Genomic DNA, 22,269 nt, shown 5'->3' with positions numbered 1-22,269 from the left:
TATCTGAAGAGAAAATCTCATGAGAACATTTACCGTATATGATGACCCTATTTGCGGCTGGCTGTTAAACAGAGAGTACCAATTAGTTGATTCAAGCAAGTAGAAGCAATGATCTCTCCCTCTCTCTCTCTCTCTCTCTCTCTCTCTCTCTCTCACACACACACACACACACACACACACACACACACACACACACAAACAAAGATTTACGTGCAGGCACACAAACACATACATATTTGCAGAAGGAAACATACCAAACTGATACCCAAACCGCCAGCACGGGTGGATATAAGAAAAATGAAGACAGGAGTTTCAGGTTTGTTGAACTCTTGTATCTGTTGATGCCGTGCAGATGCTGAGGTTTGTCCATCAATCCTACAAAATGAGAGATAGTTTAACATTCAAGTTCTGTGTTAAAACAAATATGCAACATATCCAAGTAATTCGTTATTTCAGAGACCCAAAGAATGATATGGGGGTATCTCTGTGATGCCTGGAGAAACATTAGACTTCAGCATGCCAATTGTATGGGATTAGAGTACACCCACCTTACAGAGGTTTCTATCGGCGACATATTCTACCCTTTCTATGGATGTTCTAGACAAAGTACATTGGTATGAAGTTTGTCAATTTAAGATGTTGTCACAGGCTCATATGAAAGCAGTCAAGCCGGGCCTTTGTTGTGCTATAGGATGAAAGAAAAGATTAAGCAAGAAATCACAGAAAATAAACATAATCTAAAAAATCTCAAATTCCCAACTAATTAATCATCAATACAAACAATAAGCATATGGAGAAAAAATCAACGAGAGAAATATAGACGGAAATCTACGCAAATATTAAATAGGTGCAATGCCAACAACCACTTGGTCCACCCGTTAGTAGTCCTGAGTCCAGTAGAAGTCGTGTGCCAAAGCCCTGTGATCCCAGGTGTCAGCCACTTGGTTTCCAAGACCCAAGGTGGTACAGCCCGTTATTACAGGGAGCGCCTTCCCTAGGGGATACTACGAATCCAGGAACATGGTTCCACATTACTGGAGCTGATCCTCCTTGGGAGCTCAATCCTGATTATATGGGATCTTGATCTCCTTCCCTAGGGGATACTACCAATCCAGGAACATGGTTCCACATTAACATACAATCGGGACTCATGGTATATTCTATGGGCCCTCCTAGGGTGTCAGAACCAATGCTTCGGTCAAGGATTTTTACCTAGAGCAAAATGCAGGAGCAACCGCTCGTGGACTCATTCCCATAGTATTGTATTATGATCAACAAGACCCAAGCTTTTATCATTGATGTTACTAAAGACAGCTGGCTCACAAATCACATAGTCACAGATGATATTTAGGAAATTTCTAAGAACATGGATAGCGCAGCAAGCTGCCTACCTCATCCATATTCAAACAAAATTTGATTGATTGATTGAATGGTGTGGTTGACACCTCACGTCTAATTCAATTTGGAAAGCGGAATCTACACTTTTCTGTGCAAAAAGAGGAATGGGATGCCCCACTTAGAAGCCCCATATTTCATTTAAGGGTGCCATCCTGAAGCCAGTCTTCCAGCAGTGTGCCCAACAACATCTACCTGTATCCCCTCTTCACAGAACATCCATACATCACCCAAACAATTGACCTAGTCAGATCCCACAAGATCCCAAAAGAAATTGGCCAGCCACGTTTTTGTTCACTTCCATTGCTCCAGCAGAAAAAATAGTACCAGCCTGAATGGAACCAGGCTTTGATCAATTGAACATGTCATGTAGTGGCAGGCCGTCCTACACTGATGAACGTCTCCATCTAGGAAAGTATACAGGCTTGACAACCCTTTATTCAAATATTCGAATTTTACCCTGCTTTGCAAGGTGTCTGTAACATCCTCGTTCGATGGCCACAGATTGAGGCTTCGTTGAATAAATGGCACTACAAGTTACTCACCATGAAGATGACAGAATGAACTTCTCCGATGTCTCCATGGAAGAGGGTATCAAAATAAGTTTCTCCATGAGGTTAATCACTATATGAGTTCATGCTGGAGGGCTTTGATGGGGGAATTTTCAGTGTGGTTTTCTCAAGCCCCCTAGTTATTACGCTGCCCAAGTGTCAGTATCATGGAAAAGGAGAAGCTATATTCATGATATATTCCTCTATTGTTGATCTGTAATAGCCCTCCTAAGGTAGAATGTTATATGCCTACCACTTGATGGTTGTTTTAAAATGGTAGATGTACATTTAAGTGCAGGGAAATCTCTCCCTGATTGAGGAGATTCTACGAAATTATGGCAACTTTTGGTGGGTGAGAAAAGATATATAACAGAGGCGAAGAGCATTTCAACATATCTATCCATGTTTGCCATACACAACCACCACAAAAACCATCAAGCACCACAGCAACCAAAAACAGCTAGCCGTTCAATAATGATTTCATGCGCAATGTTATGGTACAAACAGAACCATTGAATAAAATCAAAATAACTCACAGACAAATATGGAAATTTGTGGCCAAGTTATGTTCAATAAACTCTTTAAAGACATAGTACTCAAAATTTAAAACGTAAACTAGCTATATAATTATTCAATATGCAAATTTGTGCATGAAATCTTCAAGATGGCTAGAAAACACCTCATTATTACCTAAAATATGTAAAACCAAGGCAAAATAAGAAGTCCTCCAAAATATCAAGCACCTTAGTCATTTGGGAGAAAATCAACACACGCTCGCCTCTTTCTTTGAATTTTGGAAGCAACTGCAATAAAGAAAAGTATGCAAAGAGTATATTATTATCAATATGTTGCACAAATACTTCATAGGATTGACATTGAAGCATGATGCATGTCAAAAATAACCAGAAAATCTAACAAATCAACCACAACTGGAAAGGAACTTCTCAACCTATTGGATTTTACATGTACAAAGGAAAGAAGAACCAACATCAAACCTTCTCCAACAGTTGAAGCTTTCCAGAGGCTTCTACAAGTGAGTGGAAAGTTTCATCTCTAGATGACTTGAGAGATTCCTGCCCTGGAAAGAGATACTGTAGAATTCATATCAGTTTATTGTTTGATCACCACTGATGACGTGCCCAAGTATAACTTCCCATCAGTAATCAATTTTCAACTCTTCAGTCAAATAGCATACTATATGCATCCAAACGTTGTTCAAACAAAACAACATAATTATATTTCTTTCTGCTTTGGATCTCAAATAGACTGCGGGATCTCCTTTTTCTACTGATTGGGAAACAAGGAACATCCTTTTTGCATTTATTTTATCCTTTTAACCTCTCAGAGGACTACCATAATTGAACCGTATAGTAATACATAGCAGGTGGTTCTCAAAATCATATTAAAAAAAGATTCAAGTGGAACAGATCTACGAAAACTTTCAGTTACTTCACAACAGAAGTCCCTGTGAAATAATCAAAGGTGGTGGTACACCATAAGCTACCATTAATATTGCACAACACACATCTAACTACCTGTGTCGATATACAAGCATGAAACATGTCTTTATTACAATTCGAGTCCAAACACACACTCATTGTCTTTAATTTCACAAAACTATAGTGGGCAGCTTCCCAGGCCCCTTAGACACATTATAAAGAATCAAAGCAGTTGGCAAAGATTTCAATCAAAAATACAAAAACTTAGAATGCTCGATATTTTATTCACTTTCAAATTCTGATATTCAGAACAAGTTCATTATTCTGTGTGAATTTCCATCTACAAGAATCTGCTTTTTGTTTTAAACAATTATCTCCATCCCAAACTCCTAACACCCAATGATGACTACACAAGAAGCAACATAAATGCAATTAATCAATTTGAATCATGATTACCCAATAAGGAGTGAATAATGACTCATTGGTAGTCATTATCAGGGCAACAATGCAAACTTACAAAGTACTTAACACTCAAAAAGTTTCTGTCAAAAGAAACAATTTCCCAAATACACGCATTAAGAAGCAAATCTACGTAACAAAGGATACTGATTTATAAAGTCGATAATGGTTACTATAAGATATTAACATTAGGGACAAATCCAAACTTTGAATATTTGAAGAATTGCAAAAAGAATAAGCCACTTATCATAAGACTGCCAATAATTCAACAAAATATAGATCAGAAGAAAATCCAGCATATACAGGATAGAAACAAAGGAATAGAACACCAAGGAGCAAGAAAGATGTGATGTATAACCAGTTTAGCTGGCCCACATGGAATTCCAAGTCAAGAGTCTACTTACTGGGTGATTGCAGCACTTCCTCAAGTCCATAAGCAGGCTAGTCATGGCTATCCTTCTTCCTAGAAGACATAAAAAACATTTAGAACTGTTAACGAGAATCACCAAGGAGATGAGCCAAATTTAAGGAAACTAAAATACAACAAAAGTTTGAAGTTGCCAGAACATCTCACGACATATAAAATACCAAAAGCTAAAAAGAAAAAATAGTAGAGCCTTGGCAGTACCATCCTTTATTTCAATTAAAACACTATGGAATTCCAAAGAGGAAAGATGGTTTATTAAACAAGACAGCAACTCATATGCTAGTAGCATATTTCTTTACAACATGAGGTGGAAGGCGAGAAAGATGTCTCCATAAGAAAATCCAAACCAGGATCATAGTATAAAAAAGCCCCAGAAAGCATAACTTGCTTATGTACATCGTAGAAGCATAAGACACAAGTGAGGTTGTCACAAAAAATCATAAAGTATTAGGATTCTCATAGTATTGAGAAAATAAAAATAAAAATTTCAGGATGAGGAAGAAGAAACACAAGATACAGCAAAAATTCATGCTTGCGTATTCTGAGAGTCCATGAATTAAGAGATACAAGACATTTCTTCCATTTTCTAATAATTCGCCTTCAATATAATTTTTGACAGCCAAAGTAGGCAACCATCAAGGGGATGCCAAGGTATCATCTCAACGAGGGTTGGACTCCAGTTAAAAGTACAAAATCAGGGTTCACACCATAATCTAGCCAATGTACCACATCTACATTGGCCTTGCTAGACATGACAAAAAGTAATACAACTAGAAATGCAAATGTCAAACAAATAAACAATCAACAATGCCTCTCGCCTCTCTTCTGAAGATGTAAGGTCTATGATAATAGCCTTCGCCTAAGGATAAGAAGAATCTCCAACACCAAATGGGCCAAAAAAAGACAATGACCTCTATCATCTTTGACGAGGCATCCCATGACTTCATTCCCTGATTGAGCAGGCCACCATAAAAGTTAGCTTTAACCACCCTGACACCAGCTGAAAGTTAGTGATGGGGGCATTTAAGGCCAGATTTTCCTGACAGCCTGCCCAATCAGGGATGGAAGCCATGGGGTGTTTTGGCAACCTTTTGAGCTAGGTTCCACTAAATTTTGTATTTCTTTCTGTATCGTTGGGCATTCACCTTTACATTCTCCCATTGTACAGAGAACCCAGGGGTGCACCTCATTTTTGTGATGCACAGAGGAACCCACTCGTGGGGGTTGCCATATTAAAGATTCATAATTCTGCAACTATTTTTCTTAATAGAACAATTAATTTTTCATTAAAAAAAAAAAGATCATCAACTTCTCTTTCGCCCACTAGGCTAGGACCCGAAATCTCCACATGGCTCATAAATGACAGCCCCCCACTCCATCAACAGGTCAATACAATATACTCCAAACTCCAGCCTTGCCAGAACCTCAAAAATAACCCTGTTATAGCAGATCCTTCTTTAATCACCCTTTTCTTGGCATCACTCCTATGAGAATCCACTTATTCCACTCACAGCATCCTCTATTATTTTCTTTTTCTTTTTTCCTTTTTATGTTTTGGCAAATTGAAGGGCATCCACGTTCAGGGAGATCGCAAGATCCCCAACCTGACAAGAGACTGGTAACAGATATAGGTGATGGTAATTTACAACCACCAATATGCCCTAAAAGAAACAAGATATGCTTCACGATACAAAAAGTCTTGCTCAAATACTGAGTCACAAATCGGAGAAAAATTTACGTGATTCACAACTTGCTCAAAGAGTCTCATGAAGGACACTTGATTATCCCGGACTACCAGCGAAACAACCGGCAAGCAGAAGTTTAGATGGACCAAATAAAATTTTTTAGATTCATTCCATGCAATTCATTGGCAAATTAAGTGCCACTGTAAACATTCTTAATCCATCATAACTACAAGAATTTTACAGCTTCAAAAGAAATTCCATACGAAATGAATCATGTACTAGAAACAGGTGATACATTTAGACTTGTGAGTTGTGATTAATTTCTGAACATGCTTGATTGGGCCATTACTTATAAGTTTTGATTGTTTTGCCAATAAAGTAGATCTACCTCAAAGTTGGGGTGAATTTCTATTCTGGAAATCAAGTGCTCCACAAGCAAACAACAACCAGCGAGCGAATAGGAGAGGTCAAGGCACATACAAATATGAGACAACGGATATGGCGATCCATGGAAAACCATTAACTTAAATTATTCAATTCCACAAAAAAGACCTACCATTGAATTCCTTATAGAATGTTTTATAGTTCTTCTTCAACAAGTTAGCATAGATATCTCTCTGAAATTTAGAAAGGGCACAAGGAACTCTGACCCACTTCTTAGGAGGAAGCATTTCACGAAGAACATCTGATTTGACCCTTCTTAACACCCTAAAAAGAAAATAAGAGAAGTATTAAGCAACCTCAAGAAAGAACATAAAGCACAAATATGTGAAGACTGCAAACACAAAACCACCTTTTTCTCAACAGATCTTGAACTTTAGATATGTTTGCAACAGAATCACAAGGAACACCTTCTTCAATGTCCAAGCCAATGGATGCATAAGAACTATAGTCTGTCCTGGAGTCAGGGAATTCTCTCGGATCAAGAAAATTGAGCAATGCAAAAAGCTCAAACAATGTATTCTGGAGTGGAGTCCCCTGGATATATCAAATGAAATCGAAGGTTGAATCATTGTCAAATCCTGAACAAAAACAATTATACATAAAAGAGAAGCTCAATATCATTTCCCATCTAGCTTTATACATTTTGCAATTGCAAAATGTTTTAACATGATAGTGGCCAAGAAAATTCTAGATACCAACAAGGTTTATTCAATATGCATAAAACATAGGCACTGAAAATGTATTCACTGCAGTACATATTCAGCTTCCATATATCAGTTACGGAAATGACAACTTATTAGATAAAACTGAGAATTACATGGAAGGACACCAATCTGAAAAGGCCAACATGAGATGTACATCAGATAAAACCAAGAATCAGATAAAACCATAGTTGTTGTTAGGGATCGAGTGCCCAACCTTTTTGGGTTCTAGCTCGCATCATTTAAGTGTATGTATAGCGCAGGAAAAAAATACTCTTTCAATCAGGGATCTCTATATTTAAAACCAGGAAGAAATGCAACTAGACTAAAAATCTAGGTACCATTAATTGGTTGTTATCTTCGTCCTTAAGGTTGGGATCGAGATCCCTAACAGTAGTTATTCGAGATCCTATCCGTGGGAATTGATATCCCAAAATTCTAAACTCGAGATCCCTTGAAGATCCGCCAAAGCAAGATCCCAGAGAGGGACTGCCAGCTATGTTGGAAGATCCCAGCAAGAAAAACCCCCCTCTAAATCTACATATCCCAAAATACAAATAGGCAAATACTTTTAACTTCCAAAAAAAAAAAATACAAATAGTTAAATACTTACAAGAGATCTAATTCCAAAAAAACACATGGACAACAAATTCCAAACAAAGAACAATAAAGAACACAGAAGTTACAGCTCCTACCAGAGAAACACACCATGAAGCTAAGCACGATGTCTCAGGCGTCCATCAGTTAGTGAGAGACTCCATAACAAAAAAGATGGTGAAGTATGAACTTCAAGTAAAGCATTACTGCATATCGCCAGGTTCCATGAAGTACCACACCCCAAAAATGAATAAGCAAAATGCCACAATACCACTTAGATTCAACAAGAAGAATACAAGGAATATCAAGCAAAACCCATGTGATGCAACCAAACAAGTTCCAGAATAAGAAGCTTTTCAATCGACAAATGAAAGTGAACAAAATGCCCAGATTAAAGTAAAAGTAAAAGAACACGAGGCCAAAGTGCCACCATCGCAACATTGACACATGACAGATGAAGTCTCAAAATAACCAGGGATGGAATTAAAAGATTTTTAATACACATGAATCAATGTCCACATTGGGGAATGTGTGGAAGGAATTTCTATAATCTATTCATAGTGATATTTGCCGTAAATCCATTTTTGTAAGGCTAATGGTAAAAATGTAGTCACAAAAAAAAAATGGTAACAACGTAGCTCAAGCAAAAGGCTCCCCTCATTAATTTCTTTTGCATTAATGCTAGTAACCTCGTTTGCTTTACTGGCATGTTTTACCAACAAATCCACTCACAAGGGCAAATCTTATCTTCCACACTGCATTACAGAACTTTCCAGAAGAAAGAAGAAAGCAGAATGAAGAGTCCTTATTATTGTAACAATACCTAGCGTGTATTGTAAAGTCACTTATTGGATAGAGTGAACTGACAAACAGAAAAGGTGAAAACGAGGGTTTCCACTTCTGACAATCCAAAGTAATTAACACAAGTCATTGTGTCAAATACACATAGACATATAGCTGGTCCAAGCAACCTAGTGAAGTTCCAGCCCATGACTGGCTAGGATGAAAACTCAATTTCAACCTAATGTCATAGCTTTCAGCAATTAGGTTACTTTCTAGCTCAGAAAATACTTACCGCATCAAAGAAGTAATTGAATCAAATATCTCATTCACAATACAAGATTACGGTTCTGATTAAGGGGAACGAAATCACATAACTTGATGCACTTTTCCTCTTGTAGGTCACAGATTTGAGGAAAACAGCCTTTAACTCTGGGTTTGAAACTTCTCAGTTTTGCTATTCCCATTAACAACAACAAAACCTAGGGATCAAATTCCCTGCAACGAGTATCAAGGATCACTTTTCCAAAGAGGAAAAATAAAATTTGGCTATGTCAATGGAATTACTTCAGGCCCCACACTCGACCCAGAACCATAACAAAACCATTTAATCAACCATATCCACTTTCTCTAACATAAAATAATATTATAACAATTGACATACATAATTCAATAACAGAATGACAGTACAATTTTTAATGGTATCCTCTGTATTTGTGCTCTAGCCATTATCGACAGACTCTCTCTTCATGCAATCAGCAACTAATAGGAATTCTCCAAATTCCATTCGATCAAGGATTTTAATAAAAAACAAGGCCCTATTTCCTAATTTTTTTATTGTAGCCATTGTCATATACCAATGCAAATGACCTCATCACCGAGGTACTAGCTGATATGGAAATGATTAATGATTGCAAGAGGATAGATTTTCTGCAATGGTAAAAGTTTACCAATATTTATCATAACCGGTAAACATTTACCAATATTTATCACATTATAAAAAGGTCATTGCTTACCAAAAGAAAGGTTTCAATGGCAAATTCAAATTTAAAATAACTATTATCAATAAGGTAAGCACAAGCATTATTCATGCAAGATAGATGATAACGGTGCTTCAAAATCGCCAATATGGATCGGGAATCGCCCAAGAATGTGCCAGTTTTTTGTCTGAATCTAAAATGACCTAATATATCATATATAGATCATACCACAAAGCATAAAGTGCTCATATGCTTAGAGCACTCTGACCTTTGCCGTAAATTCAGAGGTTCCAACCCCCCAGGCCTACTACTTTCTTTAAATTTTAACACGAAGGCCTACGCAATTAGCCTCTCCAAGTAATTTGTAATAGTTCATTTATGACATATTGTACTTTTTTTGGTTTTATAATATTGTATGTTCACTGATCCGGCCAATTTGGATCGGCATTAGTACGTGGGCGATACATTCCACCGATTCATTTTTTAAAAAACATTAGATGATAATAACATATACTACAAAATAACTAAGCTCATGCATAAATTTTCAATAGAACATTCAATTCAACACTATCACCAAAGTTCGAATATTGGGGTACTTTTTCCACTTCCATGTGAAGGTTTTTTTTTTTGGGAGAAAGTTTCCATGTGAAGGTATTTGACTCAAAATGTTAACATTGTAGTACAAATCTCATTCCCTTCTCCATATAAAAGTTCCTGAGGAATAGTACATGGGTTATGGACAATCTCAATGAAATGTCAGTATTACTTCCTAAACATTGATAGACACAAACTAAATGGACCAGTTGAAAGAAGAAAGTAGCCGCCTAGTGAAAGCATCCTGAAAATTTGCCTAAAATAAATGTCCGAACAAGTTTACAAAGGGAAGTGATTTTGAAGTCTGAATATTTGATGTCACGATTGCTCCACATAGAAAACCGCTGGAAGAAGTTCTTCATGGACATGTCCTTGTTATGATCACTAGAATGGTTGAGTTTGTCCTTTTGCAGATAGAACACAGTTAAAACTTTGGCCCTATGAAAGTATCTAATAGCACAATAAAGCCCTGAGAACCACTTTCTTAATCTATTATAGAAGGATGATAATAACTAAGGGATGGGGAAGAAAAGTTCTAATGCCAGTAAGCTAGCATTTCCCTAACAAAGTTCGACACAACCACAAATTCAGCTCAAATGCCCAATCATTTGTATTATCTAATATATTCCATTCATATAGCTAATAAAAATCAAGCCACACTGGATTGGAAATATGAAATTGAGGGCCAACCAGAATGCACACGAGAGCTTTGATAAAAGAAAGGGATGGTCATAATAACAAGAAAGCCTATCCATTGCAAAAAAAAATTAATTCCAGTTAACAAATCAACAACAACAATGTACCACGCAAATCAAACTGTAGAACACAATGAACTAAGAGTAACAAGAATCAGGAAATAGAACTTACAGTCAACAGCAAGCGAAAATCTGTATCATAATTCTTGAGGAGTGTAGTGAGCTTGCAATCAATATTTTTCAGCTTGTGACCCTCGTCAACTATAAAAGGCAAAGGAACAAGAATAAAATGACAAAAAGTTAGAAATATAATTAGGCAGCAATATAAATCAAGAAACCAGGCAGGAATACTAATTCAAAACCACATCGACATAAACCAAGTTACTAATAGAAATGAAAAATGCATCAAATTTCTTCAAGGAACGCAAAAGGAAGAGGAGAATATATGAAGGCTAGAAACATCTCCTTTATGATGAATCGAAAAATTGTAATAGCTACACCAGTAAAATTCTTAGTCATTTACGTATGAACCAGCAAAATAACACAACTCAAGCTGATCAACCTAAAACTTTTTTAGATCTCTAATGTGCATAAACAACTTTTATTACATATACAATGTTATCAATGTCGAACCCAGGACATCCATAGATCTCCAGTAGTAAAAGATGCAATGTCAAAGGATAATGATAAAAGAGTTTCCAAAACATATATATGTTATTGAGAACTTACCTGTTTGTATATTCCTGTTTCTGGAAAAAGGTGATGATAAATGCAATAGATAAATGTCTACTTTCAGCAATAACTAATAATATCTGTATTGGTTGATTTGCTCTTCCAATAATCCTAAAAAGAAAATGTCAAAGCAACTTTCTACATTTGGTCTTTGTAGCCTAGAAGGAAGACAGGTTTTAACAATATCAAAACTCAAAAAACATTTACAAAAATTCTACACAAAAAAAGGTAGGCATCGTGAAAACTTGACTACTATCCTTCCCATTCATGTAGACCTTTATAAACTTATCGCTGCCCAGACCAATCACAAGTGGCTTCCAAGCCCTTAAAATATAAAAGGTGACCAAGTGTCATGACTACAAAAACACTCAATAGACCTCCGAGAAAAGCCCAATGGCAAGTGTTAAAAGAAAGTATAAAGGTTTACACAATGAGGATAAGATGGATATATTAAGACTTGAGAACAAAAAGGGCAATATAGAAAGGATCATTCTGTACCAGCTGCAGAGATGATTATTATCATGACACCAATTGCTCTAGTGACCAATAAGTCACAGTCTAGCATCCAAAATTGTTTAAGAAGCAGGATATACGTTCAGAGTTTAATTGAGTGGTTACATAGGCGGTGATGTCATCTGTCCCCAGATAGATAGATTAGGCTCTGTCCCACCTGCCAGAACAATTTCTGACGTGAAGATCTCATTAGTGGGATTGTCACATTTCCCCATACTTAAAAAATGATCATTTTTACAGAGGGTGCAATTAGTTATTAAGGCCATAATTTGTAAATGGTACAATTGTAGCTTACAACCATTTGATCAATGACATTTGATAGGGTAAGGAACAGATCCCTGCTGTAAGGGTGGTTCTGCAATTAGACCCACTATGCACGTCATTTAAGTCTATGTATTTGAGCATGGATTTTCGTTGACTCTTCATTCTTCAATTGAAATAAGATCATTTCAAAATTTAGGCCTAAGCACAATACATATTTAAGGCTTTAAAACTACACATAAAAGGAGGGGGGGAAGACAAAAAGTCATCAGCAAAAATTTCAGCAGCAACATATGCAAATCAATACAGAAATGACATGGACATAGAAATTCCGCAACCAACAAGATACATATAATTCAAAGGAGATATTTGAGAGCAGTTCACTAAGTACAAACCTATGATAGCTGACCACCGAAACTTCCGTAACTTAGTGTTATCCTGAAGAATAAGTTCGTAATTTGTTACTAAAGCGTCAAATAGAACTCCTTTCTTAGATGAGTAGAACTCATGTTCTCGAATATACTTGCGAGACTGTCTTTCTCCTTGATAAACGATAACATTTAGATCTTCAGCCCATGATCGGAACTCCTGAGAAACAATGGACATAGAAATTGAGAAAAAAAAAAATAAAACAAAAAATACTTACTCCAATCAAATTGACAAAAGCCACAATTGGTTGTCGAAAGTCGTCTTTTGCAACTACTCCAAGTTCCAAAAAGTATTGGGTAGAATAACTTTTGATATTGTAATAAATTATTGGAAATGTTGAAATTTTATTCAGTCTTGAGAAAGATCTCAACATCACAAATTTTTTACTCTCTCTCTCTCTCTCTCTCTCTCTCTCTCTCTCTCACACACACACACACACACACACACACACACACACACACACACACACACAAGAGTTTGAGGGGCAAGAATGTCCACTAAAACCTTTTTTCCCACCTTCTAGCGAGGAACAAGGAAAGAAATGCCCTTGTCCATGAAGTACGCTCGCCTAGTGCATAACTTAGCCTTTCTCTTTTTTTTGCCTACACCTAGATGACTTGGCAGCTGAATTTTGCAGCTTGATCCTTAAAATATTTTATAAAATGGTTCAGACATAGTTTAAGATCCAAATAGAAAATTTCCATTCTGCCACTACACAATATAGTACTTACACTATGGATCAGAGAACTGGTTATCGCACACTGTATAAAAACTCAAACATCATGTTCTTAAACACCAAAACAAAATGCTACCATAAACAAAAAATAAACAGTTGTTTGAAGTTGCAGCAGCCATCTTTCTGCTGCCTATATGATCAATACGATTTCAATGTTACTGATCACTCTGTAAATGTTAAAAGAGATTCTTGCTCTACCACGATATTCATAGTGTACATGGATGACATTGTGCTTATGGGAAATGAATCACAAAATCCAAAAAGGGGGATTGGGGAAGTGTTTTTGACATCAAGGATCTTAGTTCACTTAAATACTTCCTTAGAATAGAGGTGGCAAGTCTCAACAAGGACAAGAATTCTAAGAGGCACGCTATTAGAACCTCCCGTTGAGGCTAATCACCAATTGTATGATCAACAGTCGCAGGCCCTGAGTAACCCTAATGTATGTCATAGATTGGTTGGTAGAGTTATCCTTTTGACTATCATATGGCCAAACATAGCATATGCCATAGGCTTGGTGAGAGATTTTATGCACGCACCATGCTCCCATCACCCGGATGTTGTTTATCACATTTTACGATATTTAAAATCAGCTATAGGGAAATACTACTTTGTCCTAGTCACAATCACCTTGATATAGAAGGCTTTTGTGAAGAAGATTGGCTCATGTGTTCTCTTGATTGACGATCTACTAGTCGCTACTTTATGAAAGTGGGTGACAGCTTAGTCACTTGCAAAAGTAAGATGCAAAGTGTCGTAGCCCACACTTTAGCAAAAGCCAAGTATTGAGCAAAACACGTGCTACATCCAAAGAACTTGGATTGTCCTCTTTTCAAGAGATGGGTGTTAATGCAGCAACCTCTACTCCTTTACATTGTGATAATCAAGCAACAATTTATATTGCCTCAAACCTTGTATTCCAAGAAAGAACTAAGCATATTGCCGTCGACTTTCACTCTGTCGAAGAAAAAGTCACCTCAAAAATAGTGTGGACTCCATTTGTTGGCTCAAAAAATCAATCGGTAAACATAGTTACCAAAGCTTCTAATCAAGTTCGACAAAAAGACACTCTGGGCAAGTTGGGCATCTATGCTATACATGCTCCAACTTGAGGGGGGAGGAGAGTAAATTTTATGGGCCCCATGCTGATTAAGGAAACTGCCTATGATGAAGCATGTGATCATATACAGAGAGTGATCTTCTCCTCCAAGTTAACATTAATCTAGGTTAACCATCATTCCAATAGTTTACACTCAAGTGCATTAAAGTATGGTGTGCAGATAGTCCAAGTATGTAACTACGAAAGAAAACAAACTTGATCTAACAAAAACTGAACATTTTCAATGGGTCATCTTATGTTAGAGCAAATATCAGAGGCAAGCAAGGAACACATCCTTTTACATCAAGTTGAAGAGACTTTCCCGACGCATGTGACAAGTTTCTTCTTTTTGTTTGAAATAAAAAACTGGTACACAACTCTATATCTATATACAACCAATATCCTTAGTAACTTGTAAGTGTACTCCAAAATAGAGAAGCTCCAAAATAGAGAAGCCATTGTTCAATAGAACCCAATCTCAAATTAGCTTTAATCAGAGTCAAAATGCTGATCCAGATCGGGAATCAATGGTCAGCTCCCAGTCGAAACTGAGAATGGCCAGTACCCATCTTCCAATTCCCCTACAGAAATGGCCAAATCTATCAACTAATTGTGCGACCCAGATCATCTATATCCTACGACTTATATTTTCTATTTTTCTGTTTTTTATTTTAAATTATTTTTTGGATATTGTCAATCTGCATTGGCAATTTGTGGAACCAGACCGGTTTTCCAAATGACCGGTTCACTCGACCAATGCGGGTTTCAAAATACAACTAAACACAACAAATAATTCAAGGGTTTTACAAAGCTACATCTCTAAAACTGCATAAACTTTCAAGTCAACTCACAATGATACAAGACAAGCATGCATCCATCACACACAAATTGACCAAATATTTCCCATCAAGACAAAACAACCAACAATGTCTATTTGATATATCAGCTATATTGCAAGTACTAACATGGCAAGTCCACCAAAGTAAACTCAAACAAATTTCAAAAAAGGAGATTGTAGCAAGTAAGATGCACTCATATACACGATTTTTCGGGAAGCAATAATACCAAATATGTAAATGTAACGCACCTTCTCCCAATGAGGTATAACACTTTTAGGGGTGATTACAAGAACAGGATCACTGCAAAGCCTCTCTTGCTTCATGCAATAAATAAATGAAACTGCTTGAACCGTTTTCCCTAGACCCATATCATCTGAAAACAACATGGTGAAAACATAGTGAGGAAACAACCACACAATCGACAAGACTCAATCATGAACAAATATCGGAACATGAAAAGAAACAAAGTCACATAAACTATGAAACAAATTAACATGCTTATGCACAATGAAAAAACAAAACAATTCGAGCCTGGGTTGAAGCCAACCAATGAGCTTTCAGAGCCTCTCTTGAAGAAAGAGGTGAACATAATGAGGGAGATGTTGAGTCACACAGAAGGAGGCCAGGGCTGAAGATGGGGTTTCTGTGAAGATATGAAGTCAGATAAATTTGTTGGTGAATTGCCCTTTAGCGATTGTTTCTTCGAGGTCTATCAATGCTTTTGATGTTAGCCATGATGCCCCTTACATATTTAGAGCGATGGAGAAAGGCATCAAGGAGGTTGGGGAGCAACATGTTGTCACAGATAATCCTGTTCCAAATGTTGCTGCTGCTAATTTGTTGCGCATAGCTTACCCTCATATCTTTTGGACCCCATGCGCAACACACTTTATAGACCTCATGCTTGAGGCTATTGGAGGTTTGAGCGAGATTACATGTGCAATTAATAAGGCTAGGTCAGTTACATCTTTCATTTATAGACACACCCTCACCCTAAGCATGACTCATAGATTTACAAAGAAGGAGATAGTGAGGCTAGGCATCACAAGATTTGCTACCTGGTACCTATGTCTACAACGCATGGATTTGAGGAGGGCCCAGTTGAGGCAGATATTCGCCGCTGATGATTGGAGAACATGCAAGTGGGCCAAGGATCAAAAGGGGAAGAAGATGAGAGATATTCTCAAAGTCCTTTGTATGGGTGACAGTGACAAGTCCTCCATGGGCTACATATATGAGGCAACGAAAACTTGCAAGGAAGAGAGAGCCCACAAGTTGAATAATGATGTAAGCTGCTATGAGCTAGTTTGGAAGATTATTGATGAGATATAGGATAGGCAGCTACACCGACCATTGCATGCAGTTGGTTATTACTTGAACCAAGCTTTTCATTACATTGATAAGGATGTATACACAAATGACACAATTATGACCAGATTTAACAAGTGTCTGGATGTGCTAGTCCCTAATCAAGATACCCAATATAGCATATGTGTTCATGAGCTAATAAGTTACAAGTACAGAATGAAGCCTTTTGGGCATCCACAAAGGACCAAAACTGATCCAGGTAATAATATACTTAATCCAATCCTCAAGTTCAAGATTCATGTTTGTTGTTTGGTTTTTATATTTCATATATAATCAAAATTCATAATCAATTTGCAGCTAATTGGTGCGCCAACATGGGTGTACTCTTCAAACTTGAAACAGTTGGCCATTCGGATCTTGAGCCTAACCACTACCTAATCTGGCTATGAGTAGAATTGGAGTAACTTTGAGATGGTAATTTATTTTATTAGTTTAGAGTTTACTAATTTCAATAATTTGTATTAGCAGTTAATAATTCCTGATTACTATGTCAATAGTAAATTTATAATATTAATTAGTTTCATTTGATTTTATTAGATTCATACTAATAAAAGAAACAAGCTTGAAACAAAGGGGCTCAATGATCTAGTTTATGTGGAGTTAAATTGATACTTGAAGGAGAGATTTGCCAAGAGAGATAAGAGAGGACCCCTCATATAAAAAAACATGGATAATGCTATGGAGTGCTTGGTTGATGATGTTGATGTCGAGAGGCATGAAGGATTGACATGGGACATGGTCATGATGGCCACTGGTACAGTAGCAAACCATAGCGGGGCCACTAGTTCTTCTTTATAGAGGACGAGGGTGGCAAAGGTAAAGGAGGAAGCAGAGGCGGATTTAGAAGAGGCATAGCAAACAACCACTATGTGAAGGAGGAAGATGATTCTGATGATGATGAGCTTGACTCCGGAGCATATGATGCACCTGATTGTACCTTCTCTGATGATGATTGATGAGTAATGACTGAAGACTCTTTGAGTCTTCAAGTCTATATTTCTTTCCTTTTCCTTTTCCTCCACTTATGTGCATGTATGGACTATGTATTTGGAGTATGGAAAAGTTCATGTACATTGTGGACTATGAACAATTGATATATCATATTTGTTATTTCTTTACTTTTCCTGATGATGGCTTGATAACTGAATTTGAAAATTTTGAATGTTGGAATATATTTTCTTACATTTACTGTGTTTATGGAGTCTATGAAATATGGACAATGGTATGGAGTATAAACTAACGGTCTGAAATGTATGGATTATGGAATAATGGACTATGAATGGACAATAATATGGTATACATTTTTAATGTGTTATATTCCTCAATATGCATTTTTTAGTTTTTACACAAAATCTGGCCCTAAAACAGTTTGATTAGACACCCTCCTAAGCATATAATTCTACTTAGGCCGCACAAGTTTTCGGCGCCCGCCGAGGTGTTAGGCGGCCTAGACCCCCCAAGTCACCTAAGCGCCTCTTGGAGTTTTTTGGAACAATGATTGGATCTTTTGGAACAATGATTGGATCTTTTCAACCCAATCATGATTTTATACAATAATTTAAGCCTTGTAGTGATATTTTCCCATTTTTGGAGAGTAAAAAAAAACAGGTTTAAGGACAAAATTCAGGGCAAATATTTGGCTTCAAGCTCTCAAATTTCAATCAAGGAACATCTTGCAATGAACCATCAGACCGACTTATTTTTGCCATTTGTAAGAATTTGAGTTTCCAATTTAAGGTATGAAAGAGTTTCAGCGAGCCTCAGATATCATCCATTTGATGCCCAAGGGTAAGGGGCCACTCCCCCCAAAATAAAAAATAAAAATAATAAGACAACTTATTCTTGCTTTTTTAACTATGGTTGCTACAAGTTTTCCCAAGGAAATAACAATTTTTAGGCGAAGTTCCTCTTTCAGTTTTTATGGATCTATCGATTAGCTTTGGCTCCAATAGGCGATAAGATGAAGGAAAGCAGACTTACGAGGGCTGGCCATCAGCATCGTAGACCTAGTATAAAACCGGTTAGGAGAGGTGAATTGGTCCAAGTGGAAGGCTCTAAAAGAGGAACACAGAAAAGGACACGGATGGTAGTGAGAAGATACATGGTGACTTATGGTCTAACTGAGCGCATGATCCTTGATAAAGCAGAATGGCGGAACACGATTCATATAGCTGACCCCAAATAGTTGGGTTTAAGCTCGGATGATGATGATGATGATAATGATGATGAAGGATCCATCGATTAGATAACCAAATACAAGGCCACTATTTAATAAGCATTGACTTGAGGTTTGAATCGAATCAAGACATTAAGGTGTCAGTCAAATGAAATTTAATATAGATTTTAAAAAAACTACTTGATGTTTGTCAAATTACAACTCTCGCATTTCATCGTCAAGGTCCATGCCCTTATTAGACCATTTCACAAAAATTAAATAAAGGAAAAAATTACAAAAGATCTCAAATCATCCTAAAAACTATCAAAATCATCTAAAAAATTATTTCAAAACAATATATTAATCATTTCTTTATCTAAAATTCTATAACATTTTCTCAAAAACAATTAGGGGGCTTTTGTGGGGTGCAAGAATCGCCTCCCCACCAGAATAAGGCCATAGGCTAGATAGAGTCATCTTCAATTAGAGAATATCCCTCCCCTCTCTCCATTTCACCTTCTGCAACAAATGATGCCGTACCCTTCTAACTTTAAAAAACACCTAGATCCTCCCAACAAGCTTCAATTGTGAGCTGAAGTCTACCACTGCAAATGGCCAAGAGTCAGACATTGCCTAAACGGCCATGGAGCTTGTTCTCGCGTTCCAAGAATTTTATGGAACCCTAGAATCGCAAGCCCTAATCCTAACCAGTCCCAATTCTGGTTGTATAATCCCACCTTTCATATTGTAGCGCTACTGCATATTTACAAGGAGTGTTCTAGGGTGTATCCAAATCTCATGAGTAGTTCTTTATTTTAGTGGTTGATTTATGGTCATAGTATAGCACCAATGTAACAACAAACATCAAGAATGGAATATGCATTTAAACAAATCGCTATTGGAAAAAACTACCTAGAATGGGCCAGATCAGTGTGATTATTTCCTGTTTGAAGATAAAGAAAGGGTCATATTGATGGTTGTAAAGTGAAACGAGATGTTATGGATCCATCTTATTCTGACTGCAAGCCTAGATATAAGGATCAACTGCCTTTTGAGTACCATGCAGCCAAACAAGCATTGCAAATTTAGGATTAATGATACTTCAATAGAATTATGGGATGTTGTGGTTGAAGCTTACTCATTGAAGAAGAATGTCATGAAAATCGATGGGTTGGAATAGCAAAACAATAATTTCAAACAAAAAGATCTATCAGCTGGAGAGTGATTGGATCCGCATTTGTTTGGTAAAAAGAATTATAATGGCCTACAGGGTTTATGGGACGAGCTAAACCACTACCAACGCACAAGCTGCTCTCATTTTGCAAAAGAACAAATAGCAAGGATAGAACAAAAAAAGATAATTGGTCTTCTAGGGAGTCTTACTCTCCATAATACGAAACTATTAGATTTAATCTTTTGAGGGTGAATTGCTTGCACCACATGAACGGTATTTCTTTTCTTTAGTTTAAGAAACTCATATAGACTAATGGTCTTGCCACATGTGAATTTGAAAGGTGTGGCCTTGTTTCCAACTCTTCCAATGGTCGTTGTGAGGGCCGATATGATGGTTTAGGTGGAGGCAATATTGTTGGTCATAGAAACTTCACTCTTAATAAGAAAAACAAAATTAAATTCACCCATTGGGGAAACTTCAATATACTAAAGAGATGTGCTGGGATATCATTGGATGCCCCTAAGTGCAAGTCAACTTGCGCTTACGAGTGGGGAGACATCATACTTTGTGTCGGTAGCATGAGTTGGAGATTGTTTCCAGGCAAGAGCTTCATAATCTTAAAAAGAGTGCCTTAACACATGATGAGCCTTCTTCTTTCTCTACAACAAACCTTCCCAATCAGGTGCATCTACATCTGCACATCACGTCTCCCAGAATACATCTTGCGCACCTTGGATCTTTGAGTCAAGAGCCATCGAACGTAACTAGCATGTATAATCTTTTTGAAATCGAGAATTTGTCAACAATGCCAATGGAGCCCTTGTTCCATTCAAAGGAAAATGGACTGTAGTAACTTCCATGGTTGATTTGTCCTCGACCTTACATGTTCCTACTCTCTCCAATAACTACTTGTCAGCAATCTTGCAGAACTCTAAATTACTGTGTAGCCATTTTCCCATCTTGATTAGTTTTTCAGGAGTTATTTAAGGGGAAGACATTTGGGCATGGTAATGAGGATGAACAATATAACTTCTAATATGCATCTTCAATTGCTAGAAAAAACATATATAACTGTGACACACCCATCTGCATCTCTTTACACATTTACATTCTTCGTTTCTGAGAACCTCTGCATTGTTGAGTCAAGTTCAATTACTGTGTAAAACATTTTCGAACTTCATCGCCAATTAGTAATAAAAAAAGTGAGATTCCTATCTCTTTTACACAAGCTGACGCGTTGGGTCCCTCTATTGTTCCTGGCTTTGGTTTTTGATCCTTTGTTACTTTTGTAAATGAATATTCAAAATTAACAAAAATCTATTTAATGAAACATAAGGATGAAGTTACAAACCTCTTCAAAGTTTTCCATGCATTGGTCAGAACTCAATTTGTCATTCGGATACTGTTGGTGGATATGTTTTGAATCATCTCGAAGATTCTCTAAATATTCAGGTATTGCGTTGTAAGTAAATATTGTTATGCCTCTCAACAAATTGGAATTGCTGAGCCAAAAAATCAATACTTGTTTTTTTTTTTTTGACAAATAGAAAAATCAATACTTGTTGGAAGTTACTTGGCTGGTCATGCTAAGAACGGAAGTTTCAAAAATTCTACGACCTGAAGTTGTTCTTATTGCAATCTTGTTGACAAATTGTATGCCATCGAGATTCTTCTAGACGACTCTCATGTCACCTTTTTTTAATCATTTTTACATTTCATATTTGTTGGACGACAATGTTTCTAAAGTCCAGAATCACCACTCCTCAAATGTCAACGTAAAACCAATTCCTAACCTTGTCTCAAATAATTCTTCCCATTCTCGTACTACTTCAGAAAATCCAAATCCAACAATCTTTTCTAATCTTGAACTACCTGCTGCCTTCACCAAGGGAAAGCATTCCTAAGGTCAGCATCTCGTAATTAACTTTGTTTCTTACAATTATATGCCACCTTTTTTCATTTTTTTAATCAATGCTTTCCATTATTTGCATCCCATCCTGTGCTGCGAAAGCTCAATCACAACCTTAATAAAAGGTTGTGATGTGTAAGGAAATGCAGGCTCTAGAATTAAAAATGCTGGGTAATACTTGCAAACTAACTAAACTTCCAAAAGAAGAGGTGGTTGGATGTAAGTGTTGCTCACAGTAAAATAAAAGGCATATGGAAAGATTGATTGTAGAAGGTTTTGCACAGACTTGTAGTAAAGATTACAAAGA

At 36.9% G+C, this 22,269-nt stretch overlaps 1 protein-coding gene across 25 annotated transcripts in view; it reads right to left on the bottom strand.

Annotated features, from left to right (window-relative positions):
* The window catches only part of LOC18448270 (CHD3-type chromatin-remodeling factor PICKLE), a 43,774-nt gene that overhangs the window by 966 nt on the left and 20,539 nt on the right, over nucleotides 1–22,269 (bottom strand). For 4 of the 25 annotated variants that reach the window (XM_011630330.3, XM_088852438.1, XM_088852439.1 and 1 more), the window contains 10 exons: nucleotides 15,605–15,729; nucleotides 12,649–12,841; nucleotides 10,920–11,008; nucleotides 6,750–6,934; nucleotides 6,513–6,664; nucleotides 4,249–4,307; nucleotides 2,942–3,037; nucleotides 2,637–2,749; nucleotides 255–375; nucleotides 34–61 (listed from right to left, as the gene is read on the bottom strand). In XM_011630330.3, coding sequence (XP_011628632.2) covers nucleotides 34–61; nucleotides 255–375; nucleotides 2,637–2,749; nucleotides 2,942–3,037; nucleotides 4,249–4,307; nucleotides 6,513–6,664; nucleotides 6,750–6,934; nucleotides 10,920–11,008; nucleotides 12,649–12,841; nucleotides 15,605–15,729 — 1,161 coding nt within the window. Of the gene's footprint in view, nucleotides 1–33; nucleotides 62–254; nucleotides 376–2,636; nucleotides 2,750–2,934; nucleotides 3,038–4,248; nucleotides 4,308–6,512; nucleotides 6,665–6,749; nucleotides 6,979–7,796; nucleotides 7,905–10,919; nucleotides 11,009–12,017; nucleotides 12,150–12,648; nucleotides 12,842–13,198; nucleotides 13,327–15,604; nucleotides 15,730–22,269 lie in introns of those variants that run through there. The other 21 variants (XR_016044885.1, XR_016044876.1, XR_016044886.1 and 18 more) reach the window with 18 other exon arrangements.

Source organism: Amborella trichopoda, chromosome 11 (genome assembly GCF_054954075.1).
Source record: "Amborella trichopoda isolate Santa Cruz 75 chromosome 11, AtrichopodaSantaCruz75HAP2 v2.0, whole genome shotgun sequence".
In the NCBI taxonomy this organism is placed as follows: Eukaryota; Viridiplantae; Streptophyta; class Magnoliopsida; order Amborellales; family Amborellaceae; genus Amborella; species Amborella trichopoda.
The sequence above is the reverse complement of the archived record's forward strand: the minus strand, read 5'-3'. Positions and strand labels throughout refer to the sequence as shown.